Source organism: Passer montanus, unplaced genomic scaffold (assembly GCF_014805655.1).
Source record: "Passer montanus isolate IOZ18808 unplaced genomic scaffold, ASM1480565v1 scaffold74, whole genome shotgun sequence".
Lineage (NCBI taxonomy): Eukaryota > Metazoa > Chordata > Aves > Passeriformes > Passeridae > Passer > Passer montanus.
Genome location: NW_024372592.1, coordinates 2,912,385 through 2,930,133, shown reverse-complemented (window position 1 = coordinate 2,930,133; position 17,749 = coordinate 2,912,385). Strand labels below are relative to the sequence as shown.

Sequence of the window (17,749 nt, the reverse complement as noted above, 5' to 3'; positions counted from 1 at the left end):
AGGAGGCAGTGTGTTTTTAATCGACACCATAATGGAAGGAAGGGAGATTGCAGCGTGGCGTGGGCCCAGCAGCTTCAGGACAGGGTAGCTGAAGGAGACACAGCAAAGCCAAATATGGCAGGAAAATCTTTGTGCTGATTTAGGTGATGGACTTTCCCCCATGAGACAGAAGGGTCTGCCAGCAGACCTTCATTTTTTCTCTGAAAATCCTTATTAGTTTAAAAAACTTCTCATCACATATATTTTTGAGCAATCCATCATAATGATATCTGGACTGCAGATGTAAGCAGCATAAAATGCTGCTCTCTGTGTAGATAAGAGAATACATAATCATCTTTATAATAAAAACATTCAATTTTTATCTCCCCTGCCTCAATCAGTAGCACTAATAAATCAGAAAACTGTATTTATAGGGTTATTTTTACATGATGGAATATTCCTAGAATTAATTCTTTTTTCTGCACGAAGTAGCAGATGTTTCCCTGGGTTGGACAGAGCAAGGACACTGAGCTTGGGTGACCTCTTGGAGACTAAACTGTGTGTCAGGGATACATGCAGGTGCAAGGCTGAATATCCCCTGCTGTCATCCCTAGATACAGACCCACACTGGACCCAGAAGCCCTTGGAACATCTGCCTGTACCACATTTGGGGTATCTGCCCCTCTGCCAGGCTGACTGGAGCAGGGGCAGGTGGGTACTATGGGTTAAATATCTCCTGCTCTGTATGGGGAACATCCACCCACATGGTCAGTCCTTCCAGTTTGTGGATCTGCTCACCTGCCTCATTTGAAAGCCATTAGTTTCTTGGTTTTTTGCTGCACAGACTGAGGACTTGCTTTGAAGCTGCAGTGAAGTGTCAGCAACAGAGCCAAACTCGTTTGCCACCTTATTATTAATGACACATTAACAATCTGCTTTTCATTAGGACACAATGGAGAAATTAAGCTGCTTTTTCTTCTTGGGACAGTCTTCTGCCATCTTTATCTGCTGTTTGAGCTATGTTTTAGTGCTTTTTGTGTGACTGACAGACCTAATTTGCCTGCTGCAGAAACAAACTCCCATGACTATTTGAGCCAAAAGAAATGCACCTTCCCACTGGTGTTCAGTTAAAAGGATGATGGGGGGTGCAATTTCATGCCCAGAGGGAATGCAGGCAATAGGCACAGGTGCATGCATGGTTGCTGCAATTTAAAGAGCAGCAGCTGCTTACCAGACTCGGAGATGTCATCCCAGTATGGAGAGTCAAACTCATACTCTGCCTTAAGGATCTGCTCAAAGAGCTTGGAGTCGTTCTCATCATAGAAAGGAGGATACCCACAGAGCCTGGTGGAGAACAAGAAAAGAGAGAGGTGACCACTGGACCCATCTCTGTCCAGAAGGTAAGAAGGAGGGAGGGAGAAGGAGAAACTCTCAGTCAAGGCTTGCCCCAGTAAGTTTTCAAGCAAGCAAGTGCTGCCATGAGAGAAGTTTCTTCAGGGACATGTAAAGCCACTTCTGGAGATTGGCACTGCCCTGGACAAAGTGGAATTCTGCCTGGAAACCTGGTGCTGTTGGCCCCATGCAGATATCCTGACCTCTCTCTGCATGTTTTGAGTGTTTAACCAGAGGAACAGTTTTATTACACAGACATGACCCCTGCCATCCTCTCCTGTGCAAGTGCTAAGAGGAGATTTCATGAGCTAAACCCTACATCCACAAAGCATCAGTCCCTCTAATCCCTCAGCACATCCAGAAGACCTGGGGCAGAGCAGGACAAGGAGCCCTGCAGAGCTTTCAGGCACAGGGCATAAAGCATCTGCAGGATGTGGGGGGCTCTGTGTCCCCAGGCACAGTGAGGAGGATGCCCAGGAGCCCATCCACCTCTGCAGCACAGCTTGCAAGGGCTGCACGTGGACCTGCTGCTGCTGCAGGCACAGGGAGAGCCTCTCCCTTTCTCACTCCTGCAAGTGATTTTGCTGACCACATCCAACTGCCTGCCTTGCCTGAGGCTGACAACAGTCCTGTCCTGGTTCTCAGTGTTTATAGTCAGACTTCTCAGAAAACCTAGCCCCCCAAAAAAACAAGAAAAAAAAAAAAAAAAGAAGAAAACCAAGAAAGCCAAGCAGGACATGGAACATTATTTGAGCTAATGCATTCAGGGTGCACCCTCCCAGTGCTGCAGAACAGGACAGCCATGGTGCAGAGGCAGGGCTGGATATGGGAAAAGCACAGCATTAAGGAAGTGCAGTGATAAAACTCGTGTGTCAGAGATCCCTCACACCCAGCTGGTGCTGCAGGGAGTATTCTGCCCCACTCTGCACACACGTGCCAGCAGAGACAACCCCTCTTCAAGTTTTAACACCAATGTTGCAAAGTGCCAGATTTACCTCTGAGGCTGGCCCAAGGTTTTAGCAAACCCATCCTGCTCACAGTTGAAGAGCCCTTCCTGCCTCTCTGTAGAGATGATACCTTTTTTCCACTTGTTGCTGGTCTGTAGTTTAAATCATTCTTCCAAATACTTTGCTGGTATTGAAATGATGTTTTTCCTACAGTTTTTTTAAACTTTGAGTCAATCAACCTCAATAAAGCATTTAATTGGAGAGAGCCAGCCATTACAAACAGACTGTAGATCTAGCTCAGAAACAGCAGCAGAGCAAGGGGGGGAAACTGCAAGAAATGAAATACTTGAGTTATTTATAACCCAAAGCCAGCCGGCTGCCCTGGAGGTTATTTGAACCAACTCAACACTTGAGGGTGAAAGGAGCAATGTTTTGTTAGCTCTGAAGAGCCAGTGTGCTTGATAAATAATTTAAATACTGAGATGTTGATCTGCGTCACAGCCACACTGACCCGGGAGAACTCCACTGGAATTTGCAGCATGATGATGAACCCACTGTGGTTCAGCTGAGCCAGAAATCTCTTTTATCTCAGAGAGCAGATGGGCCAGTCCTCATTTGTGTCCCACTGGATGACTGCCATTATCAAACCAGATAGATAAACTCATGCCACACAAGCATGTATGTCCAGAGCAGGAGTGCACCTACTTAAGGGCATGTGCCTGGGGCTGGGTGCTCCTGTTGGAAACCCCGTGGTGCAGGTGGTGAAAGACAAGGGTCCCTAAAAATGCTGAATTTAGCAAATGCCAAAAAGCCACTATGCACACAGACAACAGTGGAAAAACATCTGGTGGCTTAATGAAGAGACTGGATCCTCAATCAGTGTCCAACCCTACTGGTATCTGTGAAGAGCTTATAAATTACTTGTTTTAGTGTAATAATTATCAGTGCTCACATCCCACAGTCTTGGGGTGGGATGCACATGAACTGATTTTCTCCCTCCTCCTCCAGCCCTCAAGATTTTGGGTGCTTTACTGAGGGGAAATGATGGAGCTGACAACACCAGCACTGCAACTGGTAGGATGAGCACTGGGGCAGAGATACCCAGGTTGGAGAAAAAGAAAAGAGAAAAAATGAAAACAAAAGAAAAAAGAAAGAAAAAAGATCCACTTGAAGCCATTGCTCTGTCCCCTCCTCCCTGTGAGACTCAAGGGGCTGCATTTAAGAAGCCTGACAGCCCTTCATTAATTTCCTGCCTTCCTCAGCACTTTCCTTAGACAAACCCAAAGTGCTCTGATAAAGCATTTGAAGGCAAGCAGACAGTGCTGTGCATGCTGAGGCACTGGCAGGCTGCTCTGGAGAGAGCAATAACTCTCTTCAAATGTGCACTGTACTAATTACCTTGGCAAAGGTACAAGTTAGGACTGCTGTGATTTATACACACTTGTGGCAGCAAAAGGCAGGAGCACACTGCTAAGCAGCACAGAGCTGGAGGGCAACAACCCTGCAAGAGGGGAGCAGAGATTTGAGTCCCAGCAAGAAGCCCAGCCTCTCCAGAGCCTTTCAGTCCAGCTTTTCTACATAGCTGGAGTATCTACACGTCTGGGGAATCAGCCTCTGTGTCCAGGAGGTCACTGCAGCCCATGCTGATGCACAAGGACAGACAGAGTTATGTAGGAGGACACCAGAACTGCCAGGAGCTGGGCAAAGGGCAGAAAACATCTTCTTTTGGCACAGCTTTTCCCTTGCTAGGAAGAGGCTGAGAAGGATTCATTGCTACTGCAGGTCATGGGCAGGGAAATCCCCCCAGATCAGCCCTTGCCTGAGAGCTGAGTGAGCCCGGGGGCTGATCCTGGCTTGGCCAGGGATGGACCTCCTACAAAGGGGATGCAAGAATGTTCCTCTGGGTGGCAAATCAATGAGGACCTGCACCAGAAAGCAGGTGAGAAGGGAGAAAGCCCTGCAGGTCAGAAGAGGTGGCATGTGGGAGGGGAACATTGGGGCACGCTGGCACAGGATGGGTTAGAGCCAAAATACAGGGATTTTATGTACAGCCTTGCTGTCCTTTCTCTAAAAACAGAGCTTAGGAAGACATGTCAGTTTTAATGTTACTTAAGGTTTAACATTATTGGCTTTGCAGAAGGGATGGGAAAGCCCCAGCAAAGCAGCCTATCTTGCAGTTTATGGCTGGAGGAAATCTTGCTGGACTTCCAGCAACTGGGACACTTTCCAAAGTCCATAATGAGTTTTTTTGGTTAATTCTTACAGAATCAAAATCCCACCGACCTCATTTCCATCTGCTGGGACATTTCTGTGTGAAAAAAATGACCTCACTATCAGAGGTTCTGCTGCTTTCCTTTAGATATGCAGAAATGCAAAAATAACCCCTTTGTCTTCAATGTGAAAAACTCCTGCACTGTCCTGGGGGAGTTTCAGGCAGCTATTAGTTGTCATCATTTTCTTGAAGTTTCACCGAATAAAAGCGTTTCAGAATTATTTAGCAACCTTATCACATAAGCAACAGATTTTTCCCTAAACTCTTATCCCCAGTCTTGCCTTAAAAATAATGGGATGCAGATAAGAAAAACACAGGTGGATGTACAAGAGAAAGATATTGCCAGAATTCATTTCTAAAAGTGATCCTGAGAGGACAAGAGGAATAGCAGGAACATCTTGTCTTTACCAGGCAGAGAAAGCAAGCTCCCATTACTTACTGGGGTGATACTAAAGGCTAAATAACTCATGCACATGGTCAGTGTCCAGTCTGGAACACAAGAGGCCCAATGGTTAGTTTTACAAACAATTTTACAGTTAGATTAGAACAAAGAATTAATTAGCTGCTCAAAGACCTGAGATCTATGGTGTGGGAAGTCATCCAAGTGCTATTTATAGGGATAAACTCATGTATTTCTTCTGTGTATTTTGGGAACAGTCCCTCATATTGGCTGACACTGGTGCCCCCACAAAGCTGTGGACAAGGACATGTCAGCATAGGAGATCACAGACAAATTAAGAAGCAAGCAATGAGGAACAAGCATTTGAGGTTCTTTTCCCAATGTTAGCTGAGATTTCCTGAGCAACCCAAAATGCCTGTGTCTTGTGCCACCACTGTTTCTCCTTCCAGTGCTGGACAAGTAACTTGTTCCTCACTTTTTTGCTTAGGCTTGTGTGTGATGCAAAGCAGGAAAGATGACTGACCACTTTTTCCTAGTGGATGACTCCTAGGGTGATGGTGGAAACCTCTTTTGGCATAATATACTTTGCACTGTCCCTGGTTAATCCTTCCATACAAACACCACTGATGATTCATGCACATCTACTTGAGAATCAAAAGCAGCTCAGCAGCAAAGTGTGAAAGTTTGATCCAAGATTTATCTCCAGATAGGTAATTGTTTATAAACAATAACAAACCAGTGGCTCTCTGTCCAAACAGTGAAGGGAAACAGAAGAAAATTCAAGGCAAAATGCATCTGACATATTGCAGAAGACTATGAATAACCAGGGGCTGAGGCAGAGCATTCTGTGCCGCCAGGTTCTTTTCCAGCTTCAAAACATGATTTTCTATTTTTTGCATAAATTAACCTAATCTTCTCTATATAAGGTATGCATGTGATCAGTATTTTTGTTCCCCAAGCTTTTATAATCCCTTATCTGACCCAGAAAGGCCCCAAATCCAACTGCTGGGAATCCAGTGAAGTTTCTTGCTCTTCTTATGCTTTAGATCTTAAAGTTGGACACATTATCAAAACTACCTTGTGATAAGTGGAAGGCTGAGCCCAACAGTGAGGCTGTTTCAAATTGAGACATACTGAAACTGGAATAACAGGAAATTTCAGGCTCTAAAATTAGTTTTTGTGGATAATGACTTCTCATGCAAAACAGGTTTTGATAAAAACTCCACTGGTGGGGCCTCTGCAATCTGGCTGTCATTAAGGAGAAGCATTAGAGACTGGCACTGAAACAGAAATATTCTGTCCCAAGACATCCTTGCAGATCACGGAAACAAATATTTCTCTACAGCATCAGTGCCACAGAAACAGTTTGTTCTTCCAGTGTCATTAACTGAGGGCTCTCAAGTGAGACTGAGCTCGGGTCTGGAGGCACTCAAACCACTTGCAGTAATATTAGCTCAAAGCATCTTTAATTTATGCCTGACTTCCGTGTTGGTTTCCTTTGAGTTTCCATCTTCTTAAATGACAACAGTCTGTTCAGAGTGGCAGTGAGGATCTGTGGGAGAGGTGAGGAGATGAAGCAGGAAGTTGTGCTTGGATTGCCATGTGCAAAAATGCATCTCCACCTGGTTTAGGCATGTGCAAGTAGCTCCAGCTGTGCTGATTGTGGAGCTGGAAATGGCATGTCCGAATGGGTGCAGCTACATATTGGAGCTAATAAATCCTGCTCAGGGCAGGTTTGACTCCCAGCATTTCACCACGTCCTTGTGCTGCTGCTCCTTGTGGCATTTCAGTGCCATGTCACACTGGGAGCCCCTGCTGGCACTGCTACCTCTGGTGGCACTGCTGAGTCCACAACTGGCTGTATCAGAGACCCCACCAGGGATAATTCCCTCCAGCTGAGGGAAGGACCCTCCTCCTCCCTCTCTTTTTACTGTATTCCAGACATTCACTTTCTCAAGAGACCACATCTGCAACTTCTGGCTATTCCTGGAAGCAAGGATGAGATCCAGACCAGGCCCAGGACACGTGAGGTGTGGGCTGGGTTTCTCAGATCACATTGCACTCAGCAGAGATGGAGTCAGGGGAGGCTGGAGAGTGGTGGAAATGTACCACAGAGCAGATGAATCCACACTGTGGGAGCAGGGCTCTGGGCAGGGAGCAGGGTGTGATCCAGTCACCTCAGCAAGAGCATCTGGTGCTATTCGACATGGTCCATGGTCTCGGGCTTGGATCCATCTGCCTCTCCACATGGAAGGTCTCTGCAGTGTGCTACACTTTCCAAATCCATGTGGCTGCCCTGGACCCCCCAGATTGGCACTAAATGTGCAAGTTTAGGCAACTGAACAGCCCACCCTGGTGAAATGGCTGTTTGCATGCACTCAGGCTGGGCTGAGGTGCCCGGTGGCTCTGAAGTGCACAGGGCCCCTGATGCCATGGGCTGTGGGGGCTAACCAAAGGGAGCCCAGGAGTGCTGCTGACTGCTACAGGAGCTGAAGGATGTGGCTTACACATTGAAAGAGCTGGTTTGGTCTCAGACCCAATCCCACCCAAGCTGTAACAATCTGGCAAACATATTAACAGGCTCCTTCTACAGCAATGTGTTATTGCCACTTATTTGGGCTGTACAAAACACAAATCAAGACCTTATTACCTGAAGCACAGAAACCCTGAAAAGTTTTCCTTGTCCTGCAAACAGGAATTCATAGAAGCTCATTCTTACTGAGATGATTTAAGCCTTCTGGGCTGGGAATTCCCTGTGTAGTGAATAGGGAATTTAAACTTGAGGAGTGTGCATGCCTTGCCCAACAAGCTGAGCACATGCTGATTTGGAAAACAGAGCAGGAAACAGGGCTGAACCTTGCAGAAAGAGCAGCCTTGCTTAGGAAGGGGGAAAGATTATGGAGGGGATTAAAATCTTCCACCTGTTGAAGAAGTATTTATAAAGTGGGTGTGGAAGACACATTTAGCTTAGCACTGTCTCACCCCTGTTCCCCAGCAAGACCTGTGAAAGCCACAAGTGAAACAAGACCACAGGTCTGCCAGCACAAAAGACCCTTGGTGTATGAGCCATGGACACATGGGACTGATAACGTGGAGGAAAGCAGAGCCAGGTTTATCTCCCAGCCCTCCCCTGGGCTGCCCGATGGACACACGTTTTCATGGTGGATATTTGGCAATAAACTGAACCCAGGCAGCAGCTGAGCTTGGATATGAGGCAGAGTAGTGCATCTCCCACCTGCATCCTCCTTTTCCCATTCTCTGAAACTGGTACTCTCTTAAGTCCTAAAAGAGCATCAGAAAAGGCTCCAGCTGTGTCCTGCCATGGCTGGCAAGGACTGACAATGTCAAAAATCTCAACCCTTAGGACTTCCATGAGCAGATTTGCTTGTGAAAAAGGTAACTTTGAGTCAGCACACATCATCCTCATCTAAATGAGCACTAAGGAATGGTTTGTGAGGCAGCCTTCAAGGTATTTTGGCATGTCTGTGCTCTTCCTCACTGCTGTAGTTGGTCCCAGTGGGCTTTGAACCAAAGTCAGAATCAGCACTGTTGATTTTTACTTTGTTTAGCAAAAGCTTTTTGCATCCTGCTATTGATGGCAGCTCCAAGAGAAATCCATTCCCATGTAAGTTTTGTACTTAACAAGTTTTCAAAATAGACAGTCATAAAACTAATGTTTTCAAGCAGGATTTTGGTTTAAGTAAATAAACACACATGCAATAAACCAAGCTGCCTTCCTATACTATTTAATATAAAACCTCCCTGTTTGGGGTAGCATATAAATTATGCAAATGTAATGCAAATGTAAAGAATGAACATTGCACAGAGTGGATAGCACAGCAATGAGGTATGTCCTGGCAAAAATAGTTCTACAGCACCATCAAAAAGTTATTCATGTTGACAAGCCATGAAATGTCTGCATAAGGAAAAGGGGAACAAAGTAGGAATGCTTTAATGCTGTGCCTCGTTGGAGCTGCTTTTTTCTTCAGCCTTGTATAACAGTTGTGACAGTTGTGTAAAAGGGAAAAGTAAAAAAATAAAGCAGTGGTAATGCTGTCAGGAAAAGACATTTGTTCTGTGGCAGCTCAGTGGACACAGCCAGATTTGTTTCTTCTCAAAGCCAGTCTGAGCAGGGGACAACAATAACTTCAATAATGTCACAAGCTGGACAAGCCCACACTGCTGCACACAGTGTAGTTCTGGTGGGACCAAGGATTTTGATAGCTGAAGGGTACTAGCCCATTTCCTACCACTTTTGCTCAAATTTCAGCCTTTATGCATCCAGGGTACATGCTACCCTGCATCACAAGTGTCAGGGGTTAGTTATTTTGGCCCAGGCTAAGCAGGTAACTCCATGGTGGGAGAGCAAGGTGCAGGTCCCAGAGGTGCCAGCACTGGGAACTCAAGAGGTACTCACAGGATGTAGGCGATGACCCCGATGGACCAGCAGTCCACGGCTTTGCTGTAGGGCTTCTGGGCCAGCACTTCAGGAGCTGAAAATAAAAAGCCAAACAAGCACATGTTATAAGTCCAGACATTTGAATATGGTCAAAAGGTAGGACTCTGAAAGTTGAATCTCCCAAGACCTTGTTTTGCTCTCCACATATAACTCTTGTGTTTGTAAATGCGTCCTGAGGTTTTTGAAGGTCATATTCTCACAAGAAAGGATGACTCCCAAAGTAGGACAAATTCACAATTTTTTTTTTGTCTCCAGGCACAGAAAACAAAACAAAGCACAGAAAAATGCGTGAGAGGCAGAGGGCCATCACCTCCCTGTTTAGGAGGAAAATGAGGCCAAGCTTTGCAGGGGTGCAGAGATTCTCCCTGACAGCATCACAGCTCGGTGCTGCCAGAGAGGGGAGTTCCAGAGGCAGCTCAGAAAGGGCAGCAAGTCAGGGAGGAGATAAGCTGCATCTGCAGGAGAGGAAGGAGACAGCCACCACTTCTTCCAGCAGCTACCTCCCAAAGCCTGCTGGATGTCAGAGTCAGAGGGAGTCATTTGTCCTTCTGCCTTTGGGAGCACAGACACCTCAGAGGGAAAGAGGAAAAGCTGCAGGAATTGGACATGTGCACAAAAGAACTGAGCCTCTTGCCTCTATACAGCCACCAAAGTCTGAATTTTGCTAGAAGCAAGAGCCTGGGAATTTTTTTAAACTCCCTGTGGATCTGCTTTACTATCTTATACTACTGAGACTAAAAAATGTGTATTTTTGTCTGGAATCCTTAAGTATTATGTTTTCCCTGTTGAGACCTTGCAGTGCAAATGTTTAAACTTAAATTTTAAACCCCAGTGACCCTAATATTTTTCATGTAAAGAAGCTTTTGCCTTTTTCAAAACAAAACATTCACAATAATGCAAAAAATCACTAGTTGTGGCATTCCTAATGCAGACTTGCTATACTAGGTTTTAAAAAGTACAATATTTCCTTTGAGTAATTTGGAGTTCAAATGCTGGAAAAAAGTAATGAAGTGACAAATCTCAACAAAAATATTTCTTGGGAGTCACACCTTCCTCTGCTAGGAGTCTTTCCAGCACCAAAGCACTTAGTGAAGAAGAGCAAAAAAACAAATTGTGAAACACAGACATATATTAAAACTTGAGCCTCATATTTGTTAGCTACCTATCCTCTGTTGTACTGGTAGGACTCTTTGAAGACTTGTCTTCTTAATCCAGACAAACCAACAAAAAACCCAAGGTCAATACTGCCAGCAAGGTATGGAACAAGAAGAGATAATGAGAATCAAAAAGATTTTTCAGTGCTTTGGCATAAGGGCTCATAGAGGGAACTGAAGGAAGAGAGTGCACGAGGCAGGTGAGGCCATCTGCATTTCCACAGGCAGAACAATGATGGAAAGGGTCAAATTTCACCAGGGACTTGTTGCAGAACTGAAGAAAATTCAGGGCAATGTGGGTAAAATTATAGGTGCCAACCACATTATGAAGACTCTTAAAGATTGGGATATGTCCCAGTCTGCAGTACAGGTTAAATACTACTCCAATTTTCAAGTCATTCAGCAAATTGGGACCACTGTATGTGAATTGGAAACTGGGACCACTGCATAAGAAATGAGACAGAACAAAACAGAAAACTATCCCTTGTAATCAAATTTTGTGACAAAATATGAGAAAGAAGGGAGTTAATGCTCTCCTGTCTTTATGTGCTTAGATGTCTTCCGACTCTCCAGTCCTTTCAAATTCCCAGTATTTTATTCACATTCTCTTCTACCTCTGACTGTCTGTGCCTGTTTACATAACTTTCAAGACTGGTAAACATTACACACCTCATAGCTCCTAAAGAAAATATTATGCAAATGGCTGCTGAGGAGCAGTGAGCTCCTGACATTACACAGATATGCCACATTAACATAACAGAAAACAATTCTGAGATGAGGGGATGTGAGCTATATAAAGATTTTCCCTCTTAAAACATCAAAGCTCTGCTGGGGCATTTCTCTCTGTTTTAAAGGAGTAAAGAGCACTGATAGCTGCTGCTGTGGATGGCAGCTCTGAAACAGGTAAGAACAATACAGGGTAAGCATTAATGAAGAAAGGTAGGAGGTTTAAATACTTCTTTTAAGGTCAAATGGCTGCTTTTGGTTTTTGTTCCAATGAGCAGACATGCAGCAGGAACAGGAGGACATAGCTCAGCATCTTCTGTCTCTGATATACAGAAAAATGGAAATATTTAATGAGCTGAAATACAAGTCAGAGAAGCTCTCAGGAATGAAGGCAGATCAGCGCCAAGAGGCAAAAGCAGGAGACACAACGAAAAACATCCAGGAGCTGACAGCATTAAAGGATCAACACAGACAGCTGGGGAGACAAAACAGCAGAAAGGAGAAAGGGAAAGCCAAATCTCCCATTTCTGGAGCTGGGGAGATGCCAGCTGAGCACAGTTTCCACTGTCACACATCCCCAGGGAATCACTCTGGGCTCAAACCACAAACAGCAGTCACCTATCGTATGCAGGGAGCCCCCAGTGCTGGGAATAATGTGCTCTGACTCCATGATTCAGAATACTGAACAATTGCTTTATTAACACTATACTATATTACATGAATACTATATTATAACTATACTAAAGAGATACTATACTATACTAAAGATACTGAAGAAAAACCCGTGACTGCCTGAGACAGTCAGGACACAACTTTGACCCAACTGGCCAAGGAAACAAAACAATCCTAAGGAGAATTCAAATGACAAATCACTTTGCGTAAACAATCTCCATAAAGCATTCCACAGGTGCAAAACTACAGGAGTGGAGAATAGAGATAAGAATTGTTTTCTCTTTTTCTCTCTGTGCTTCTCACTGCCTTCTCGGGAAAAATCCTTGGGAAGTTGTGCCTGCTGCTCTCTGTGAAGAGAGCTGTGGCCACAGTCACCCAGACAGATCCTTGGGAAGTTGTGCCTGCTGCTCTCTGTGAAAAGAGCTGTGGCCACAGTCACCCAGACAGGGAAACCAAGGGAGCAAACCCAGACCCTTCCTTCACATCCAGGAAGGTGTTTCAGGCCAAATCAGCATTGCCACGGTGCCAGGCTCATTCCACCTTCAGGTACATGAAGGTGTGCTTCCCCAGATGATCCTGCTGTCTTACAGTTAGCTTCTTTTTGGCTGATTTATATTTTGCTTTTAATAAGAAAAAAAAATAAAATCACAGGTTTGTTTCAAATGGAGGTTTTAAGAAAAGGTGCAGATCAGAACATTTGGAACTCTTCCAGAACACCATGCCATTACCCTCAGAGAGCACAGCTATGCTAAAAAGCCCCTGAAAAATGCAGCTGCTGGATGCCAAAAACTGCAATCCATGTTCCTGCAAAGAGCTCAGGTGATGGGGATTGCTCTGATGCTTTAAGCCTGTTGATCACAGTGTACAAGTCATGGGGGTGCCTGTTCTTCACAACAGCCTGCACTGCACAGGAAGAGCCAACCCAGCCCTTTCCTGAAGTGAAAACCTACAAAGTACTCTCCTCACAGTGCAAACAGGCTGAGATGCACATGAAGCAGCATCACCACAAGACCAGAGTCTTTCTTCCATTGAATCCTGGGGTGAAAACAACTTCTTTCCATTTTTTCACACATTCCTCCATGTTCATGTTGTTCTGGTCAGCCAAGACTCTGAAGTTTGAGGCTTTTTGAGAAGGACAGCAGGGTTTCAGTGCAGTATTGCTGACTTTCTGTGCTCCTGTTATTCTTATTTCATGTTGCTGAATCAGATTTAGATATCTGCCATGGGTAATAATGCAGTTTGTGCTTAGCAGAGGGTAACACAAGTCTTTGTCAGGATTTGGCAAGAGAAATTGCTCTGTCACGTGCTTCTGCCTGAGCAAACCCTGTCCAGAGTGATTCCTATGCTTTATTTTTACTTGATTACTTATGATACTGCCTAAAGGTTCCTGAGGTAGCTTATTGCTAATAAGGATATTCTGAAGGCTTATTGAATATTTCCAACCTTTGACTCAAAGGATACCAAATAGGCCAAAATTCTTACTTATTGCTTACTTAAATGCTGTGGTCTTGCACAGGGCTAAGAGGAACAGGTGGCTTTGGTGAGATCTGAAACTACTGGATTTCTGGCAGAGCAGAGATGAGAGTCATGAAATGACCTTTGATAAAAGCAGTACAGAAAATGAAAACAGTGAGTGAGATGGGGTTTACAGGGACCAGCCACATATCCAGGATCCAGCCCTGAGTTTGTATGGCAGGGAAGTACAAGAAAATTTTACTTGAAGAGGATTGGGACTCAGAGCAATTTTAAATCTCAGTAGGATTAACATATTAGTCAGCCACAAACATAGCTCATAATTCAGTGTTTCTGCAAAATGAGAGCAGATTGCCTCAGAGAGGCTTTCTAACATTTTTAATGACTTTTCAAGCGTCTTGGAAGTCTAAGTTCCATCTGCAGAAATAACCAAAGCTTTTGAGGGTCCACCTCTCATGGAAAGTCACTCAGTGAGACCCAAATCCCAAACATCCAAAATCTCTTCAGAAGAATTTGCTGAGTGACTGGAATCACCTGGTGGGTGCCCAGCTTGACACACCTCAGGGATGTCTCATTTTCAGGCAGATTTGAACAGCTCTTACATCAAAACCGAGTTGTTATATAAGGCCAAGAGCTGACCAGCCCAAATCCATGACGTTTAAAATTATAAATCACTAATGGCTTCTTAGGATCTTGCCCATAATCACACACATCAACCAGGGTTTTGAAAACACCACTTCTTCTCCACATTGGACAATGGGTTCAGACCCATGCAGGTCAGTCCTCACACCTCATCTGCAGTGAAATGAGCCACACAAGCTGCCTCACCTTTCCCAGCTCAGGTGCTATTTAAAAGTCGGGTGTCTAGTCCCAGCTCATCACCCAGACTCTTTCCATAAGAAATGGGGATAAGATGGTAAGCAGATAAGAAAATGCAAGACCTTCTTAGAAGAGGCTGTATTATCAGATTCCCTTTTCAGTAAGCAAACATTTAGATTGGCCTCTTAACAAAAGTGGCTCAGATAATTGGGTCAAATTATCTTAACCATCAGCTTTTCATCACAGTGCCAAAATCTCTAACAAAACTCCTGAAAAAATAAGAACATGGAACTCTTGACAGTAATTTAATCTTCAAGGCAGAGCTTTAAAAGCTGAAGTCCTAATGCCCTATTGGCCATGCACACTTCAGATATAGTCTAATTTGAAAGGTAATATTTTGTTTTTCAGAAAGAAAACTGATATTTGTTAAGGGATTTAATTATAATTACACCCTTCCTTATTCAATAAATTTCCAGACCACATAAACAGGCATTTAGTGTCATGGATACTACTGTTCTTTGCAGATGAAAATAAGAAAAGTTGAGATGAAAATGAAGAACAAGGAGTTTAAAGTATATCCTGATCAAGGAAATTAGACAGAAATGACAGGGGGTTTGCATACTTGTAAATACTTGGGCAGCAGACATGAGTTAAGATCAGGTCTGCTTCTGAGTCAGAAGCTTGTTCAGCACTTTGCAAAGTGGGATCTGACTGGACCCATTTCTGGAGATGAAGTACCAATTGTAGCAGATGACAGTGACTTAACAGAGCCCTGGGTGTCCTTGGCATGTGATATGCGCCTATATGTCTCCTAGCTATTTGAAAGCAAAATGGTTAAACTGATAAAAATAGGGTTTTCTTCCCATCTCCCAAGAAAATTTGTTTTAAGTGATGGATCACAGAATCACAGAATAATGAGGTTGGAAGAGACCTCTAAGATCATCGAGTCCAACCTATGTCCTACACCTCAACTAGACTATAGCACCAAGTGCCATGTCCAGTCTTTTTTTAAACACATCCAGAGATAGTGATTCTATCACCTCCCTGGGAAGAGCATTCCAGTACTTTATTATTCTTTCAGTGAAAATTTTTTCCTAATATGCAACCTATACGTTCCGTGACGTAGCTTGAGACTGTCCCCTTGTTCTGTCCATTGCTGCCCAGTGGAAGAGACTGACCCCAACCTGTCTACAGCCTCCCTTCAGGAAGTTGTAGAGAGCAATAGGGTCACCTCTAAGCCTCCTCTTCTCCAGGCTAAACAACCCCAGCTCCTTCAAACATTCTTCATAGGGCTTGTGTTCCAAGCCCCTCACCAGCCTTGTTGCCCTCCTCTGGATGTGCTTAAGCATCTCAACATCCTTCCTGAACTGAGGGCCCCAGAACTGGACACAGTACTCAAGATGTGCCCTCACCAGCGCCGAGTACAGGGGAAGAATGACTTCCCTGCTCCTGCTGGCCACACAATTCCTAATGCAGGCCAGGTGCCAATGGCCTTCGTGGCCACCAAGATCTCTGAGTGTTATTTAACCTGAGGTAAAATACATGGGAAAGAAAAACACAAAAAGAGGTGGCAGACAGGGCACTTGGTGGGTTGGGGCTGTGGCATTTTTCTGCCCTAGCCAGGCTGGGGACTTTTATTCCTCAATTAGGAGAAATGACTCTTCCATTGATTTGAGGGCACTTGGGAGGTGCTGCAAGCTGGAGTGACACTGGAAGACATGAAAGCTTTTGGGTGTGGGCAAGTTGCAGACCACTTATGCAGAAGCCACAAATTCAGGTGTAACACTCAAGGAGGACCATTGTGGGTATCACCACAGTGACCAACAACAAAAACCTTCTGAGCTTGGAAAATGTTGTCTGAGCAACCTATTACATAAAAAAAAAAAAAAGTACAGCACTAAAGAGTAGCTGCATCCTTTGCAGGAAAAAAAAAAACAACAACAGAACAAATATTTAAAGCTGTTTTCTTTGTGAAGGAGGGGGAAAAGTCCTGTCAGCACTTCAGAAATAAGTGGTCATGACCTCTTGAACCAGGATGGGTAAATCCTGTGTTCAGCAAGGTAACAACAAGCCTGGGGGCACTTGTGCAGCCATCAGAGGCCAGACCATGGGTAATGAGAGCTCTCAAACATCTCTGAAAGCACTACAGCTCCTGTCACAGGCTCCAAGAGCTTCCTCTCCAAAACAGCAAGTTTCCTCATGTAAATAGGAATAATGAGAGGCTGCATGAGACCACTCAGAGACCAAGCAGAGTCACTCCCTCATTTTCATCAGCACTTCAGCAAACATCATCTAAGCTTTCCTGTATCTTGAGACTCGTTCTAGTCAGTGCCCATTTCAGAGCTAAATAAAACATGTTTGATAAGGACAGAAGAGCTGACAACAAAAGTTATGAAAATTGCTATCTCAGCTCAATTCCTGCTACTGCTTTGGGAGAAGATTTCCAGTCTGGTGTGATTACACAAGACTGCTACTCAGCGTGCATCCTGGCCCATGTCTTAAAATAAAACATTGATGGGAAAAGCACAGAAATCTGTTCCTTTTCCTGATTTTATTGGGCTAGAGTGTGTCTGCACAGTGTGAAGATAATGCCCATAAAAAGTACCTGTGACAAATCTGTATCAGTGTGTCATAATCACCTAATCTGAGCTGTTGTACCATGATATCATCAGAGCTCTGAAAAGAGGTGAGGTGGCAGCTGCAAAGTAAAAAGAGCTTCTGACAGCTGGAAAGCATCCAGTCTTTCCTGCTGGAAAGATCTGAGAGAAATCTATCCACTGTCAGTTTCATGGATTTCATGGATACCCCAGAGTTTTATTTTCCCACCTCAGCTGATGATCCTGGTGTGGCAGGAGGCACAGGCTTGCTGGATGCCTTGTACACAAAGGGAGCCTTTTAAATGTATTTGCTCAAACAGACCTCATCACCACCTGCCATCTAATGCTCACTTTCAGCTACTTTAACTGTTTTCAAAGGCTGCTGGTAAACATGCTGCTAATAAGGTGGCCTTGCACAATCACTACCAAATGGACAGAAGAGCAAAGATTAAATTACAGAAAACAATTTGACACTGTCCAGGAAGGCCCAAGGATCTAAAGAGCTTTGGCATTTTAACATCTGAGCCAGTAACTTAACATGATTTTAACAGAGGATTACTGAACTTATCTGAATAAATGCAGCTCTTTGATTTTGCTACCAGAGGAATCTGGCAAATGCTATTCTTTATGATTAAAATTATGCATGTCATTAAAGCTTCTTAGTTTCCTAGGAGCTTGTAGGAGCAATACATTTGAAGCTATTCTTCCCATGCTCCTGGTGTAGCTAAAGCAGGAGAACACTCATTCCACAAAGGACTGAAAACATGAAAGTGAATCCCACAAACCCAGAGCTGGATTGCAGAATTGTACCCCAAAGGGGAAGAGCACACTAGACAGAGCACAGGCAAACATTAAATTC

General features: G+C 44.3%; 1 protein-coding gene across 3 annotated transcripts in view; it reads right to left on the bottom strand.

Annotated features, from left to right (window-relative positions):
* Positions 1-17,749, bottom strand: part of CAMK1D (calcium/calmodulin dependent protein kinase ID) — a 211,935-nt gene that overhangs the window by 21,123 nt on the left and 173,063 nt on the right. For all 3 annotated transcript variants that reach the window (XM_039730902.1, XM_039730903.1, XM_039730901.1), the window contains exons 6-7: positions 9,408-9,483; positions 1,211-1,323 (exon numbers count right to left, since the gene is read on the bottom strand). In XM_039730902.1, coding sequence (XP_039586836.1) covers positions 1,211-1,323; positions 9,408-9,483 — 189 coding nt within the window. The remainder of the gene's footprint in view (positions 1-1,210; positions 1,324-9,407; positions 9,484-17,749) is intronic.